Raw genomic sequence first — 16,839 nt, forward strand, 5'->3', positions numbered from 1 at the left:
TAAGTGTTTCCGTGTTGCGCTGCTTTTGAGAACATATAAGAATGTGTGCTTCGATGAGAAGGGTTGTTCAGAAGTTGCATGCTAACCTTTGGCTAGTTTTTCTGAACCTGGCTGCTAATAAACTTCTTGATTCCGAGATGTCTAAGTCCTGTCATTTTCTGCAACAATGTCATCCATAGTCCTTTTCAGTAAACTACATACCCAAATCAGAAATCTTATCATTGCCTAGAATCGGCAAATGCAAAAGGCGGCTTTACTCGGAATAATTTACATTCTGCAACAATATCTGTTAACACCCATCAAACATCCCTGTCTGCCTATTCCAGGTCCTTGGGAACGACTCCCTAGGGCTAGGCCAGTGGTGGGCAACCCGCGGCTCGGGAGCCACATGCGGCTCTTTACACCCTTTAATGCGGCTCTTCTGTGTGCCGGGTGCCCGCTCCCCTCCCTCCTCTCGGGCTTCGGAGGGAAGCTTCTGCAAAAGCCCGGGCGAGTGACAACCAATTTTGGTCCTATGACTGCAGAATGCTGCAAAATACCATAAATGCAGGCCAGTTGTTGAGTGTTTCAAATGTGATTGGAACACTCAACAAGGTGACCACAGTGTGTGTGTGTGTGTGTGTGTGTGTGTGTGTGTGTGTGTGTGAGTGAGAAAGACAGACAGAGAGAGGAACAGAGAGGGAGTGAGGGAGGGAATCAGAGAGAGACTGACAGACAGACAGACACACACACAGAGACAGAGAGAGACAGAGAGGGGGAGGGAGGGAGAGAAAGATAGACAGAGAGACACACACAGAGTGAGTGATTAAGTGAATGAGTGAGAGACAGACACACCCACATACACAGAGTGACAGAGAGAGAGGAAGGGAGGGGAGAGAGACAGAGGGAGAGACAGAGACAGACACACACACACAGAGTGAGTGAGAGACAGACAGACACACACACACACAGAGTGACAGAGATGGGGAGGGAGGGAGAGAGAGACAAAGAGCCAGAGAGAGAGAGAGAAAGAAAAAGAAAAAAAGAAAGAAAGTGGGAGAGAGAGATGAAATTAAAAACAACAACATACAAACCTGACTTACTCAAACTATCCAAGGAAATGCAAGGCCAATGTTCACATTAGTGGTTGTGACTTTGTCAGTCAATGTCAGGATGTAATTTTCTCTACATTGTAAGGCAAATTTTACGGAATTTAAAGTTATCGATAAATAATATCGTTCTAAAGTTTTTGTTTTATTAGTTGTGTTATTTGTATCCTCCCGACCTATGTGGATACTTGCATGCAGAATATTCTCAATAAAAACTTATTGAAACTAAAAACAGTGTACCACCCTATGTATTTTCGGTTTTAAAAATGTGGCTCTCAAAGTAAATTTCAATCGTGGTTTTGGCGAAATTTGGATCAGTTGAAAAAAAAGGTTGCCCACCACTGGGCTAGGCGAACAAAAATGCCAAATCTAGCCTGAATATCTGGACGAACCGTCATCATCATAATTACTACAATAGCAGTTCAAATACATATCTGAATAGTTTGAAAATATTTTTGAATATTTTGAAATATAACTTGGCAAAAATTACATCCATCACTGACTTCATATAATACACGCTAAATATGTTAGTTATTAAGTAAATCCACTTGGGTCATGAATATAAATGTGTAATTTTAGTAGTTAGCTATTAAGGCAAATAAACATGAAAGCCATGCACAGGTAAGCGCGAACCACATAGAAACGCAAGAGGACTCAAGATCCAGGATTAAAAATGAATGGAAGAAAATTCCTCACCGGAAGAGGAGGGACACAAAACACTACTATTTCCGCCCCGTCTTGCCATGTGCAAAAGATTCCTCGCTGGTGCCGGAGACAGGACGGACTCGTGATGATGGCGTCATCGGTGCGCAGCGGTAGGATGGCGGCTAGCGCGGCGCGCTCGCTGCTACTTTTGCGGCTCTCCGGCCGGACCTGGCGATGTCGGGGCCGCGTTTACTCCTCGCCGGGGCTGAGGCGGCCTTTCCCTTCTGCGCCTTCCGTGGCGGGACCTTGGGTGGCCCGGGTGCCTTCGGGAGCGCCGCAAGCAGAGGAGCAGCGGCTCTTTCTCTTGGGCGGGCGTTCTTCCAGCGGGTATAGCAGCAGCAGCAGCAGCAGCAGCAATGGCGAAGACAACCTGGAGGGCTCTGAGGGCGACGGAGGCCTTCCCGGCTCCGGCGACAGCTCTGGCTCAGACTCTGGAGGGCCAACGATGGTGACAGCGCTGGCCCCGCTCATGGTCCCTGAGCACGTCCCCCATGTGCCCCTTATCCCCATCTCCAGGAACCCTGTCTTCCCGCGCTTTATCAAGATAATCGAGGTGATCCACGTCAATGGTATTTTCAGAGAATGAAGAGAAATGGGGAGAAGAGGAAGAAGCCGTTCTTCCCTGGGAGGGGCTCATAGTTTTGTGGGGGGAGAGCGGGGATGAGTCTCTGCTTTGCTTTGCAACAAAAATCCTAGTTCATTCGCTGGTACAGGTAGTCCTTAACTTGGACCAGTTCATTTAGTGACTGACCGAAGTTACAAGGGCACTGAAAAAAGTGATTTATGATCATTTTTCATACAACATGCAAGCATTCCCATGGTCATGTGATCAGACACTTGACAACTTTCCTATTCTCTCTATCTATCTATCATCTATCTAGGCTGGTCTTGTTTCTTGTTTATATATGCTGGTCTCACTCGCCATCTTCAGGCTGGGTTTTGGGCTTAAAGCGTGGTCAGAGCTGCTGTCTTTCGATAAATCTTGGTGGGGGTGTGTGGAGTGCTGGCTTTGTTTCAGTAAGTGGAATGATTGGTTGTGTGGTTGTATCATGATTGGTGCTGATTGGTGCGGACTGTATGTCCGTTGTTGTTTTGTGTTGTAACGGGCAGGGTGGTGGGTGGGGCCAAAAACACCAGCCTGAGGATGACGAGTGAGACCTCGTCGAAACGTTGCCAAGACAGTCTCAATCTTACACGGGAAAAGACCCGGATACAACAAGACCAGCATACCTGCACCCGTGAAAATCTATGAAAACACACACACATATATATAATGGGAAAGTTGTCAAGCGCCTGAATACATTGTTCACTAAGCACCTATGTTAAAGATATTATCTTTAATATTAAAGATATAATCTTTAAAGATATTATCTTTAACATAGGTATTTGTCATTAAATTATCCCAGACAATACATTGTTCACTAAGCAAAGTCAACGGGGAAGCCAGATTCACTTAAAGTGTTATTAACTTAAGAACTGCAGTGATTCACTTAACTGTGGCAAGGAAAGTCATAAAATGGGGCAAAACTCACCTAACAAATGTCTCGCCTAACAACATGGATTTTGGGCTCAGTTGTGGTCATATGTCAAGGACTATCTGTATATCCAGATAAGTAAATCTGGGCAGGACCCTCTTAACGATCTCCTGTCTTCCCAACTAAATGCACCTGTGAGAAGACTCATGCTAAGGCGAGTTATAATGACAGACAGACATTAGCAATTAATTTTGTTACCTTGAGTGAGTTTTATAATTAGTTGAAATAATCATAGTGGTAATAATGAAGGGGAAACAATGGCTCTGCATATCGAGATTTCAGATTTAGCTCTATATTATAGAGGGGTCTACTAATGGGAAGAGAATCAGTTTGGTGTAGTGATTTAAAGCAGGTTAGAAACTGGGAGACTGAGTTCTAGTCCAGCTTTAGGTGTAAAGCCAGCTGGATGACCCTGGGCCAGCCATTCTCTCTTAACTCTAGGGAGGACACAATGGCAATCCAGTGCTGAAAAACCTTGCCAAGAAAACTGCAGGGACTTGTCTAGGCAGTTACCAGGAGTCAACACTGACTCAAAGACATAACAACTACAATAATAAAGTAGTAGGTAAGGGGCCTCTCTTGTAAAGATTTGTTGCTTTCTAGTAAACCACAATGTTTGAATGGGAACATTCCTAATTCACACTCTAGGAGCAAAGGCTTTGTTGAAGTGTTTAGAAGAGCTGCTGCCATGACTAGCCTATTTTAGCTTGTTTTAGTCAGTGGTCTTGTTTAACATGAAACAGTAATTTTAAGCACGCAGTATATAACTCAGTAATCTAGCACATGTTTTACATTAGAAGTAGACAAGCTTTCAGTGTTTGAGGGTTGCAAAATGGGTATGGTAGTTTTCTTAAAAAGTGCACTATGCCTATTGTAAGGCTGTTTTTAAAAATGTTTTTCACCCCAAGGTGGCAGAAGACTACTGTCAATTTATTCTGACCAATAGCCATGGTCAGAGGGTATTCTAAGGGTCCCTAAAAGATTATTTCGAGACCACAAATAGTCCACCCTTGTATGATATTCTGAAAGTCTCAGATGCCATTCTCTGTGTACTGTTACTGGAGTGGGCAAATTTTGTTTCTCCTGCAGACATAAAGGATTACTGCTAGATATAAAATATAAAACAAGGATAGCCTTATTAAACCATCTGAAGGAAAAGAAACAAAAATTATTTGTTGAGTAGTTGAGTTCTTAGGTTTTTCAGCTGGATTGACCTGAAATTTGATTTGGTTGTAAAAAAAGTGCATTCATATAAAAGTAACTAAAACAGGAGATCTAATTTTTGAAGTATGGTACGTTATTAGCAAGCCAGAAAGAACTTTTCCCACTGCATTGTCCATTCAAATCATTGTAAATTTGGAACTGCTGCATATTTCTTTTTCATTAAGTGAGTTACAAATTCCATTTTTAAAAAATTGCATTCAAAAAGTTTAAAAGCATGATTCTAACTGTGGATTCTATTCTGTCAAACATCTGTTTCTTGCTGTTGAAAGATTTTGAAAGCCATTCCATAATTTTAATAGATTGTATTTTGACAGATTTGTTTTAATAGATTTCTTAGGATGATTTGTTTTGAGTATTCAATATGTTTGACTGTGTTGTAGTTTACTTTTGTTTTAGGGCTTTTAAAATTCTAAGAATCTAATTTCCTCTGTCAATTGAGCCATTGCTTTAGCTTGAGATAGTTCATAAATTGCAGTTATGTAGCAGTATTAAATTTCTTTTGATAGTTCAGTCCTTGAATCAGATTGTAAACCTTGGTTTTGTTCTCTTTCTGTGCAAATCTAGCAACAGCTTTGACCTTGGCAATGCTTCCAAACTCTGTTTTCAAGTATGTTCAGGGTTATACCACAATTGGCAGCTCTTCTTAGCTTTTTCTCATCAGCGAGACTTTGACAAACAGTAACATGTGAAAATGATCTGCTAGAAAGGGGGATATCCCAAATTCAAGGAATTATATCCAGGATATATATTTATTTCTACCATGTTTTCAGTTGTAGAGCCACAGTAGGCTTACTTAGATTTGAAAATAGATTCTTATAGTATATGTAAGCTTTTAATGTTAGAATCAAAACACAATTTCATGGTTTCTAGTTATTACTGGACTGAAGGATCTGACTAACAGGTTTGCCAGTTGCTTCAGATTTCAGCATATTTCATCATCTTGAGTGAAGCCATTCATTTTAAAACTAGAATTTATCACCAACCTTGATATTTGGCTTTTCCTTGACCTTACCAGCGACTTAGAAAATGTCTGTTTTAGATAGTTTTCAAAAAAAGTTTTTTAAAGGGCCTGAGCTTTCCGAAATATAGTAAGATTGCAGATTGCAGTAATCTCAATGTTACTTTTCATGGGAAAAATATTTTATTTATTTATTTATTTATTTATTTATTTATTTATTTATTTATTTATTTATTTATTTATTTATTTATTTATTTATTTATTTATTTAATTTGACTTCTTAGTCGCCCCCTCCCCCCCCCCCCCCAGGGACTCGGGGCAACGTACAATAATAACAATCACAACAATATAATATGGAGGAGGTAGAAAATAAATAAATAAATTACAGTACTTTGAAACAATTAAAATCCCAATGACAGTTAAAATTTAAATTAAAATTAACAATTAAAAATGCCCCAGAGGTGGAGAAGCTCTAAATTTAAGCCAGGCCGGCTAGTCGCAACAGGTGGGTCTTCAATTTCATACGGAAGGAGCGGAGGTCAGTTGTTGTCCTAATGTCTGGGGGGAGGTCATTCCAAAGGGTAGGGCCCATCACAGAGAAGGCCCTACTCCTGGGCGCCGCCCTCTGACACTCTCTGGAGGACGGCACCCGGAGAAGTCCCTCTCTGTGCGAGCGAATAGGTCGCAGGGATGTGTGGGGCAGGACGCGATCCCGCAAGTAACTAGGCCCTGTGCCATGGAGCGCTTTAAAGATGGTGACTAACACCTTGAAGCGCACCCGGTAGGCCACAGGAAGCCAGTGCATATTCTCATCTAAAAGCCATCATTAAGTTCCATAAGATAATTATGCTTTGGCATAATTGTTGCAAATGTCTTAAGACTCTATCTATCTTAAGACTGATCTATTTTGTCCCCACCCTCCATGCTTTTACATTTTGCAGGCTATGTCTAGGGAGGTTCTCATTCATCCAGGTCATGGTTTTCCCAAAGGTGTTTTCATTTTAAAGGCAACTGAACTTTCTGACTTTCAGGAAGTCCCATTGCCTTTAAAATAAAAGCTCCTTTGGTACATACCAGGATACCACACACTAAGCAGGAACCAATTTTAGCTGACTACTGTGTCAGGAGGGATACTTTGGGAGGTGGAGAAGGACGGAGAAGGTAGTCACTCCATATATGAAGATATATGGTAAAAACTATATATGGAATATATGCCTGATATCTATCTATCATCTATCTATCTATCTATCTATCTATCTATCTATCTATCTATCTATCTATCTATCTATCTATCTATCTATCTATCTATCATCTATCTATCCTGGGGCCAGATGTGTGAAATGTATGCAAAACAAACTCTTGGATGGGTTTGTGTAATGTTTTTGGGTCAAAATTGTTAGAGATCTCGTGGATGCCTTGGGGTGATTTCACTGAGCTTGTCGATCAGAAAAGTCGGCAGTTCAGTGTTTTGAATCTCTAGCACCACGTAACGGAGTGAGCTCCCGTTACTTGTCCCAGCTTCTGCCAACCTAGCAGTTCAAAAGCACGGAAAATGCAAGTAGTAAAATAGAGGCCACCTTTTGTGGGAAGGTAACAGCGTTCTGTTCATCTTCGGCGTTTAATCATGCCAGCCACATGACCACGGACAACACCTCAGCAGTGCCACAGGCTGATAGCATCCATGCCACGCCGCATTGAGGCAGCAATTGCTGCAAAAGGGGCCCAAACCAAGTACTTGAGTACATATGCATGCTTATACTTTTCAGAGGTCCGATATTATTCTATGTACAATCCTTGTTTTATTGATTGCATGTAATATTCTAATTTCCTGAGATGGTGGATTTGGGGTTTTCATGACCTGTACGCCATAATCATCCCAATTATGACAAATCACGGCTTGAACTATCTTGCTTTGCATGTAATGCGTCTTATCTCATATATTAGTTTTACCTTTTAAGTTGCATTACTGAAATAAATGAATTTTTGCACGATATTCTAATTTTTCGAGTTTCACCTGTATGTGCGAGGGGAACATTTATCTGAGTAAAGAGCATAGACTGCTAAATAGTTGAACCCGGATTGGTATTCTTGATTAATGGGAAGACCCATGGAAAAGAGGGAGAGAGCTTGTTGTACAGCCTGCATTCCCGGTTGAGCATAATAATATGGATAAATTACAGTTTATAATTTATTTTTGAAGGGTCTGGTTGAAGGCTGGTGTATTGGGGTTCAGCATCAAGACCCCTCTTCTGCTAATGAATGTCTCATTCATTAAGTCTTATCTTAAAACATGTTAATGAATGTCTCATTCATTAAGACTATCTTAATTCATAGGTAAAAAACAAAAAACTGGTTGATCTGTTGAGGAGAAAAGTAAGTCTTGCCCAGCCATATGCAGGTGTATTTCTCAAGAAGGATGACAGGTAAGTTGTAATTTTTTAAGATGCTTACATCATGTTTTCTCTTAAAGATCAGCTACATTGGCTCTGAAGGCCAATTTAAAAGGAGACGTTCTCTGTGTCATTTTAGAAATAAAAAGACAACTTGTTCCATTGCAGAACTGTTGTAAATTACCATATTTTTCAGAGTATAAGACACACCTTCCCCCCCCCCCCCAAAAAACGAGGGTGAAAATCTGGTTGCGTCTTATATATTGAATACAGCATTTTTGGCCTACCAAAACCCCACCCCCTTTGCAAAAATGGACGTGCAGAGGCTTTGGGAAGCTTGCAAAGTGCTCCTGTGGGCTGGGGAGGGCAAAAACGAGCAAAAAACAGGGTGTTTTTTTTCTCATTTTTGCCCCACCCCCAGGAGCACTTTGCAAGCCTCCCAAAGCCTCTGCATGCTCTTTCTTAGTGTGTGTGCAAAAACAAGGTGTGCAGAGGGTTTGGAAGGCCTGCAGAGTGCAAAAACTTTTTTTAAAAAAAATTACCTCTTCAAAATCATGGTGCATCTAATACTCGGTGCGTCTTATAGTCCGAAAAATACGGTACTGTGTTTTAAAATACAGCTTCTACTGTTGTGTTGCTGGAGTTCCAGAATCTGAAATTTTGCAAACATGAATTCCCACTTATACAATATAATATGAAATATACGTAGTCCTTGACTTACAGCTTCATTTAGTGAACATTCGAAGTTATAATAGCACTGAAAAAAGTAACATGACCATTTTTCAGGGTGGATTTGATTTAAATCAAGTTGCTTTAAATCACGATTTAAACCACGATTTAAATCACTAGTAAAAAGGCTTGATTTAAATCAACTTGATTTAAATCATAATTTTGAAAGAGCAGCTGTCGTCTGTGTCCCGCAGCAGCAGCTCTTCCTCTGACCCCCTCCTGAGTCAACCAAGAGTCCCAATATTGCAGAATATACAGCCTCATGCTACATAACTAAGCTCCATTTCATGCTGAATAAACTAAATTATTAATGAATCTTAAATAGAAAACTATCTTTAGGTAGATTTTTACTTCAAAAGCATTTTATTAAAATAAATTTGATTAAAAAATTTAAAAATCCGATTTAAATTTTAAAAAATCGGATTTACATTTTTTTAAAATCTGATTTTTTGATTTTTTTTTTAAAAAATCATCGATTTTTAGCCACCCTGCCATTTTTCACACTTATGACTATGACAGCATTGCCGTGGTCACATGATTTACATTTGGATACTTGACAGTTAACTCACATTTCTGTCACATGATCCCCTTTTGCGACCTTCTGACAAGTCAACGGGAAAACCAGATTCACTTAACAGCTGTGTTATTAATTTAAGAACAGTGATTCATTTAACAAACGCGGCGAGAGAAGTCGTAAAGTGAGGCAAAACACATTTAACAATTTTTTCACTTCGCAACATAAACTTTGGGCTCAATTGTGGTCATAAGCCGAGGACTACCTGTAGTTCTAAGTTCTAGTATCTCTATGTTTGGGTCCCTTATCAGTTGTGAAATTTGATGATCACAAAATTGCTGTCAAGGGCCAGCATCCATTCGGGACTTGATTGATTGATCATGCGCAATCAAGCCATTGTCAACTCTTAGTGACCTCATGGATAAATTTTTCTCCATGATGATCTATCCCTAGCCTGGTCTTTCAGCTGTCCCAAGGGTGCTTCTGTCAGCACTATAATCCACCCACCTTCCCGCTCGTCTTCCTCTTCTTCCTTCCTTTGCTTTTCTTAGCACTGGGGGGGTTTCTCCAGGGAGTTGGGTTTTTGCATAATAGACCTGAAATTGATTTCTTCAATGAGCCATTGGTTTGTTTCCTTGGCTGTCCAAGACTCCTCAGGAGTCTTCTCCAACACCAGCATTCAGTACTTGGTATTGGGGATATGGCCAACTACAAATAATATATTTATGATTTTGAATTCGCCTAACTTCTTATATAGGATTTACAGGTAGTCCTCGACTTACAGCAGTTCATTTAGTGAGCGTGTGAAGTTGCAACATCACTGAAAAAAGTGACTTATGACCATTTTGCACACTTATGACCGTTGCATCATTCCCATAGTCATATGATTTACATTTGGATGCTTGACAACTGGTTCATATTTATAACGGCTGCTGCCTCCTGAGGCTCATGTGATCATCTCTGGCGACCTTCTGACAAGCAAAGTCAATGAGAAAGCCAGATTCACTTAACAACCATGTTACTAAGTTAACCACTGAAGTTATTCATTTAACAAATGTGGCAAGTAAAGTTGTAAAATGGGGGCAGAAACTCACTTAACAGTTTTTTCACTTAGCGAAATAAATTCTGGGCTCAGTTATGATTGTAAGTCCAGGACTACCTGTATTCACACACACACACTCCCAGCACCATTTAAAAACATGGATCTTCATACTTTTTCCAAGAGACTTTAATAAATAAGCCATCAGATTAAGGAGCACATTGGTGCCTCTAGGTATGTTCTGTGTGATTTGCTGTCTAGCTGAATATTCTGCTTTATTGCTTCTGTCAACTCTTTTTTTAATAGGGCATACTATATTTATCTAATGATAATTAACTATGTATGGAGTGAATGTTTAGAATTACCAAAATTATTATTTAATCCAGAATACTGTCTTTATCCTGACTGGGATTATTTTATGTTCTATGGATGTGTGGTGATTATTGATAGTACATTTAGATATCACAATAAGATGACAAATTTCAAAGAATCTCCCATTTCCCGTAATGTCTTATTTTTCAAAGATTCCCTAGTGAATCGGAGAATGCTATCTAAAACTGGAAATTCTTTACTATCGCTTAAAGTTTTACGTGTCAAAATAAGATGTAAAAAAAAAAGAGTTTGCCAGCAGATTCCTTTGCTTCAAAGTTAATATTAAAACGGACTCCGTTTTTCTGAAATTGAGTTATCTTCTTTCTCCGCAAATGTCTCTTGAGTAAATTACTTTGACGTTTTTTTGTCAGCAATGAATCAGATGTGGTGGAGAACCTAAACGAAATCTATCAGATGGGGACTTTTGTCCAGATCCATGAAATGCAGGACCTGGGTGACAGATTACGCATGATTGTCATGGGACACCGGAGGTAAATACACTCTGCAATTCTTGGATTTTCTTCCTTGTTCATTAATGTGTAGTTGCTACAGCTTGCTGGATGGAATGCCATTCAGCCATAGAGACTTGACGTTATGTTCAGAGGTGGGCTGTACATACATTAACAACCGGTTCGCCACAAATGGGAGCACCTGCGTCGCTTTTGCACACAATAACACACCGCAAACCTTCTCAGGAAGCCATGGTGAATAGAGCAGGTGAGGTGCGGCAGTCAGCTGGGCTTCGTGGGCAGGGAACAAAGCCAGAGAGTGGGATAAATAGGACAGTCTAGTGCTGGGTGGGTGGGTGGGCCCAGCCAGTGGTCAGAACTACCAGTCTGTCTGAACCGGTCCGAACCGGCAGCAGCCCACCTCTGGTTATATTGATGAAGAAGATCTCAGTAACTTTGCATGTCTTCTGGATCACGGCAGACGGTCATTTTTTTTTAAAAAAAAAAAGGTCACTTGAATCTGTCTTTGGATCTGTAGAAGGTTTAGCACATCCCTAATCCTTAAACCAGGGGGACGCGATGGCCCAGTGGCTAAGACGCCAAGCTTGTCAGTCAGAAGGTCGGCAGTTCAGCGGTTCAAATCTCTAGCGCTGCGTAACGGAGTGAGCTCCCGTTACTTGTCCCAGCTTCTGCCAACCTAGCAGTGTGAAAGCATGTAAAAAATGCAAGTAGAAAAATGGGAACCACCTTTGGGGGGGAAGGTAACAACGCTCCATGCACCTTTGGCGTTTAGTCATGCCGGCCACATGACCACAGAGACGTCTTCGGACAGCGCTGGCTCTTCGGCTTTGAAACGGAGATGAGCACCGGCCGCTAGAGTCGGGAACGATTAGCACACATGTGCGGGGGAACCTTTACCTTTAATCCTTAAACCATGTTAGTATTTCAAACAGAAATGCCACGCTTCGTATGGAGCCTAGAAGATAAAGAAAAAAATACGTTTTTCTTACGTGGGTTCCCTGTTCTTAACTAAATCCGTTCAGTATTTCCCTTCTTTGGGGTTTCAGAATTCGCATCAACAAGCGGATGGAAGTGGAGTTGGAAGAGGCTGAGACCAAGAAGAAACCCCGCCAGAAGCAGAGGCGTTCCAAGCAAGTGGATGAGCGGCCAGAGACAAAGCAACAGGATGCTGAACTGGTGCTGGAACCGCTCCAGGCGGCTCCAGGCGAGGTGCTCATGGTGGAAGTGGAGAACGTGGCCCATGAAGATTTCCAGGTCTCCGAAGAGGTCAAAGTGAGTGAGGGGACCTAGCAGGACTTCTTTCTGGAAGGAAACCACCTGAAGCTGTAGCTGAGAATGTAAAGGATAACCTCTTCTGCATGTATTAACCCTGTCTTAGCCAAGCGGGACACACACACACACACACACCACACACACGATTCTCTCTTGCAGACATGTGTGAGATGGGCAAATATAGATTTAGACTTGGAGATTCCCTTCCAGTATTCATTCTGTTTGTACCGTTTGTTTGCAGGCTCTGACGGCAGAAATTGTTAAGACCATCCGGGACATCATTGCCTTGAATCCACTTTACAGGTACGCTTACCCTCCTCCCTAGATCCAGGCAGATGCAGGGGCACCTGTTGTGCGTCCCTCAGATCTTTTCCCACCGTAAACTTAGGAAGGTAAAACTCAGTTTATAAAGCAATCATTTTTCCTGGGTAGCTTGTAGATGAGGGTTGATGGGCATGCTGCTTCTTAGTAATTGGGGGTTTGTAAATAACAGCAAAATCGCCCAGCAAAGAAATCCACACAAAACAGGGGACCGTGTCCTATATACCCAACATGGGATTTAGCAGCAATTTGAGTTAAAGTGGATTCCTGCCTCATAAACCCCTTCTCCGTTCCTTAATCTGGAGGCATTTCCTCTTCCTTGCCCGTAGCTATTGCCTGCAGGCTGATAATACAAGTACTCCCACAATTAGGACCACAATTGAGCCCAACATTTCTGTTGCTAAGTGAGACTTTTGCTAAGTGAAACTTTGCTCCGTTTTACAACCTTTCTTGCCACCGTTGTTAAGTGAATCTGCGGTTGTTAAGTTAGCAACACAGTTGTTATGTGAATCTGGCCTCGCCATTGGCTTTCCTTGTCAGAAAGTCGCAAAAGGAGACCACAGGGTACTCCAACCATCATAAATGCATGCCTGTTGGGGATCACAACCGTCGTAAATAGGAGTCAGTAGCTAAGCATCTTAATTTCAATCACATGACGATAGGGGATGCTGCAATGGTGGTGTGTGAGAAAACGGTCATAAGTCCGTTTTTCCAGGGCCGTTTGTCGTAAGTTGAGGACCACCTGTAATATATATAGGGTATAGGTAGTCCTCGACTTACAACCATTCTGTTAGTGACCATTCAAAGTTGCAGCAGCACTGAAAAGAACGTGACTTACGACTGGGTCCTCGTACTTATGACCGCTGAGGCACCCTTGTGGTAACATAATCAAAATTTGAGCACTTAGCAACTAACATGCATTTATACAATGGTTGCAATGTCCCGACGTTATGTGAATACTGCTTGCCATTTTTCCAGTCAGCATCTGACAAGCAAAGTCAATGGGACAAGTTGGATTCGCTTAATGACCAGACGAATCACTTAAGTTATTCAACGACCAGGGCACGAAAAGTCATGAAATCAGGTGTGAGCTACTTAACTTATCAGGCAACTTATTTTAGCAAAAAGGGAAATTGTGGTCCCAATTGTGGGTTTAAGTTGAGCGCTGCCTATGGAGCGGTTTTCATCCCCAAAACATTCCTACTATTACTTGGAAAACAACGAGAGGGGAAATATGTGTGTTTTGTGCAACCACCAAATGAAACTACGGACGTACTAAGTGGAAATGCGGAGATAAAGCAAGGAAGGTGGATTGTGAGAAGGCTCCTGATCTCTTGTGTGGGGTTCTTGTATGGACAGGAAAGCATTGTAATGTTCTGCTAGACCAAGGGTGTCAAACTCAATTTCATTGAGGGCTGCATCAGGGTTATGTTTGACGTCAGGGGACTGGGGTGGGCGTGACCAGCTTGCCGTCACTCGTGTTTGGTGCGCTTGTGGTGGCCTGAGCGTTCTGCCAGCGAAAACAGGTTCACGAGCTCCGTTTTCGGCTGGTACGGCTTCCTGCAACCCCCTGCCTGCAAAAATGGAGTTTGGGAGGGCTGCACACGGCCCTCCCGAGTTCCATTTTTGCTGTGAGAGGCGCTGCGGGCCGGTCCTTTGCTGTTTGCAGGGTGGCCCTGAGGGCCAGATCTAAGCACCCTGCAGGCCTTGAGCTTGACATCTCCATGCTAGATGCATCCTTCCTTTGACACATGCTTCAATGTGGTTCTTGCAGAGAATCTGTGCTTCAGATGATGCAGGCAGGACAAAGGGTGGTTGACAATCCCATCTACTTGAGTGACATGGGCGCAGCGTTGACCGGAGCGGAATCCCATGAGCTTCAGGACGTCCTCGAAGAAACAAACGTAAGGGGGAAGAGACTGCCACACCACCAATAGGCTGAGTTTGATGAGACTCAGCAATGGGGAATAATTCACCACCCTTTAAAGCAGGGGTGTCCAAACTTGGGAACTTTAAGACTTGTGGACTTCAACTCCCAGAATTCCCCAGCCAGCCATGGCTGGCTGGGGAATTCTGGGAGTTGAAGTCCACAAGTCTTAAAGTTCCCAAGTTTGGACACCCCTGCTTTAAACAGTGACGGTTGGGTGGCACAGCTGCCCAGACCGCACTGGTTGGCCCAGTGAATGTGAACCTGTTTTGTTGCTTCTCTTTTCCCAGATACCAAAACGCCTCTACAAAGCACTTTCTCTCCTCAAGAAAGAATACGAGCTGAGCAAGCTTCAACAGCGACTCGGGCGGGAGGTGAGGCTCGCAAAGTGGGGGTGGGGGGAAATGGAGATTCTTCTTGTCTTCTTCAAGAATTGGTTATCCTTCCTCTGTAGTGAGATGGAAATTAGCGGGCTTTGGACGAGGAAAGTTTGGGTCAAGGATGAATTTGTTTTGATTGAAAATACGTGCAGCTTGCTTCTTTTCCTTCCAGGTTGGGGCTAAAATAGGTGACCTCTGTGATTTGGCTAGAAACAACGTTGTTGATATTTAATTTTCAAATTAAACAAATTAAGAATAACTGGCCCAAGGGTACCTAAATAATTTTCTGATTAAATGGGGATATAAACCCGGACCGCCGTAGTCTACCCTGCAGTGGTTCTTTTAATATTGGGATTAGTAGTTCTTCTGAACCTCTGCTGGAATTGGCCTTTGGAATACCAGATGTGTGTTTAACAGCAATATAAATATTGGCCCTTTACTCATATGGTCAGTTTGCACCAGTCTGTCTCTCTCTCTCCCCCTCCCTCTTTTTCCTTCTCCCTCCCTCCCTCCCTCCCTCCCTCCCTCTTTCTCTCTCAGCTCAGCCCATTTGACAGAATTGTGATTGTGGGGAAAAGAGGAGGAGGAAGGAGTATTAGGTATTTTTGTTGCTTTGAGTTACTTGCTTTGCTTATTTATTTATACTTCAAATATCTTAACTGTCCATCTCCCTCCGAGAGGGGGGGGGTCTGGTATTGATGATATAGAATATCATCAATAAATCAGAATAATTTAGGATTTAAAGTTTTAAAATTATCAAAACAAGAGTATAAAAATTCCAGAAGCTGAAGAATTCCAGGAAGGGGAATTCTAACAGTACAGAACTAACAATTCAGCCAGTGAGCCAGCCCCATGGTTTTGTTGGCTTCTGCGTCCCCCCCCCCACATCCCCCTACAAATAAATAGATAAATGAATACTTTTAAAAAGCCCAAATAAATAAACAGGCAGACATATTTATTGGCTGTGTTGAATCAAAGTGGGGTCATCCTTTATCCTGTTGCTGTTCATATCTAAAAATTACATCCATACTTAAAAATGACTCATTCATGCTAAGCAGTATGTGGACTCCAGAGAAGAGGAGGTTGCGGCCCTCCCTAGCCCCTTGTGCTGCCAAAGGATTGCAAGAGGCCATTGCAGCTGAAAACAGAGCTCGGGAGCCCGTTTTCGCTGGCAGAGGCACCGCAGGCCAGTCCTTCGCTGTTTCCAGGGCAGCCCTGTGGATCTAAGCGGGCTGGATCCAGCCCCCTTGAGTTTGACACCCCTGGTCTAAAGCTACAATTTGGTTCCATCTCCAGGTGGAAGAAAAGATCAAGCAAACTCACCGCAAGTACCTCCTGCAAGAGCAGCTCAAGATCATCAAGAAGGAGCTGGGCCTGGAAAAGGAAGACAAAGATGCCATTGAGGAGAAGTTCCGAGAACGCCTGAAAGGCCTGGTGGTTCCAAAACACGTCATGGACGTGATCGACGAGGAGCTGAACAAATTAGGCCTTTTAGATAATCACTCCTCGGAATTCAAGTAAGTCCAGACTTTGGATCATAGCTGCCATTTCTTTGTCGTTCCTAACGACCGGAAAATAAGTGTGATGAATAACAGTGTGGATTTTCTAGTACTCCTTTTGTATCACAGTAACAGTGACATGGGACATGGTGGCTCAGTGGCTAAGACGCTGAGCATGTGGATCAGAAAGGTCGGCAGTTCAGCGGTTCGAATCCCTAGCGCCGCGTAACGGAGTGAGCTCCCGTTACTTGTCCCAGCTTTTGCCAACCTAGCAGTTCGAAAGCATGTAAAAAAATGCAAGTAGAAAAATAGGAACCACCTTTGGTGGGAAGGTAACAGCGTTCCGTGCATCTTCGGCATTTAGTCATGGCAGCCACATGACCACGGAGATGCTCTTTGAAACGGAGATGAGCACT

General features: G+C 42.4%; 1 protein-coding gene across 1 annotated transcript in view; it reads left to right on the forward strand.

Annotated features, from left to right (window-relative positions):
• The first annotated feature begins 1,834 nt into the window (after positions 1-1,834).
• Positions 1,835-16,839, forward strand: part of LONP1 (lon peptidase 1, mitochondrial) — a 36,996-nt gene continuing 21,991 nt past the window's right edge. The window contains exons 1-8 of the mRNA XM_081936090.1: positions 1,835-2,346; positions 7,845-7,933; positions 10,926-11,045; positions 12,071-12,296; positions 12,538-12,599; positions 14,392-14,521; positions 14,835-14,918; positions 16,221-16,441. Coding sequence (XP_081792216.1) covers positions 1,879-2,346; positions 7,845-7,933; positions 10,926-11,045; positions 12,071-12,296; positions 12,538-12,599; positions 14,392-14,521; positions 14,835-14,918; positions 16,221-16,441 — 1,400 coding nt within the window. The 5' untranslated portion in view covers positions 1,835-1,878. The remainder of the gene's footprint in view (positions 2,347-7,844; positions 7,934-10,925; positions 11,046-12,070; positions 12,297-12,537; positions 12,600-14,391; positions 14,522-14,834; positions 14,919-16,220; positions 16,442-16,839) is intronic.

The sequence above is a fragment of the Natrix helvetica genome, assembly GCF_964273705.1.
Source record: "Natrix helvetica genome assembly, chromosome: 1".
Taxonomy (NCBI): domain Eukaryota; kingdom Metazoa; phylum Chordata; class Lepidosauria; order Squamata; family Natricidae; genus Natrix; species Natrix helvetica.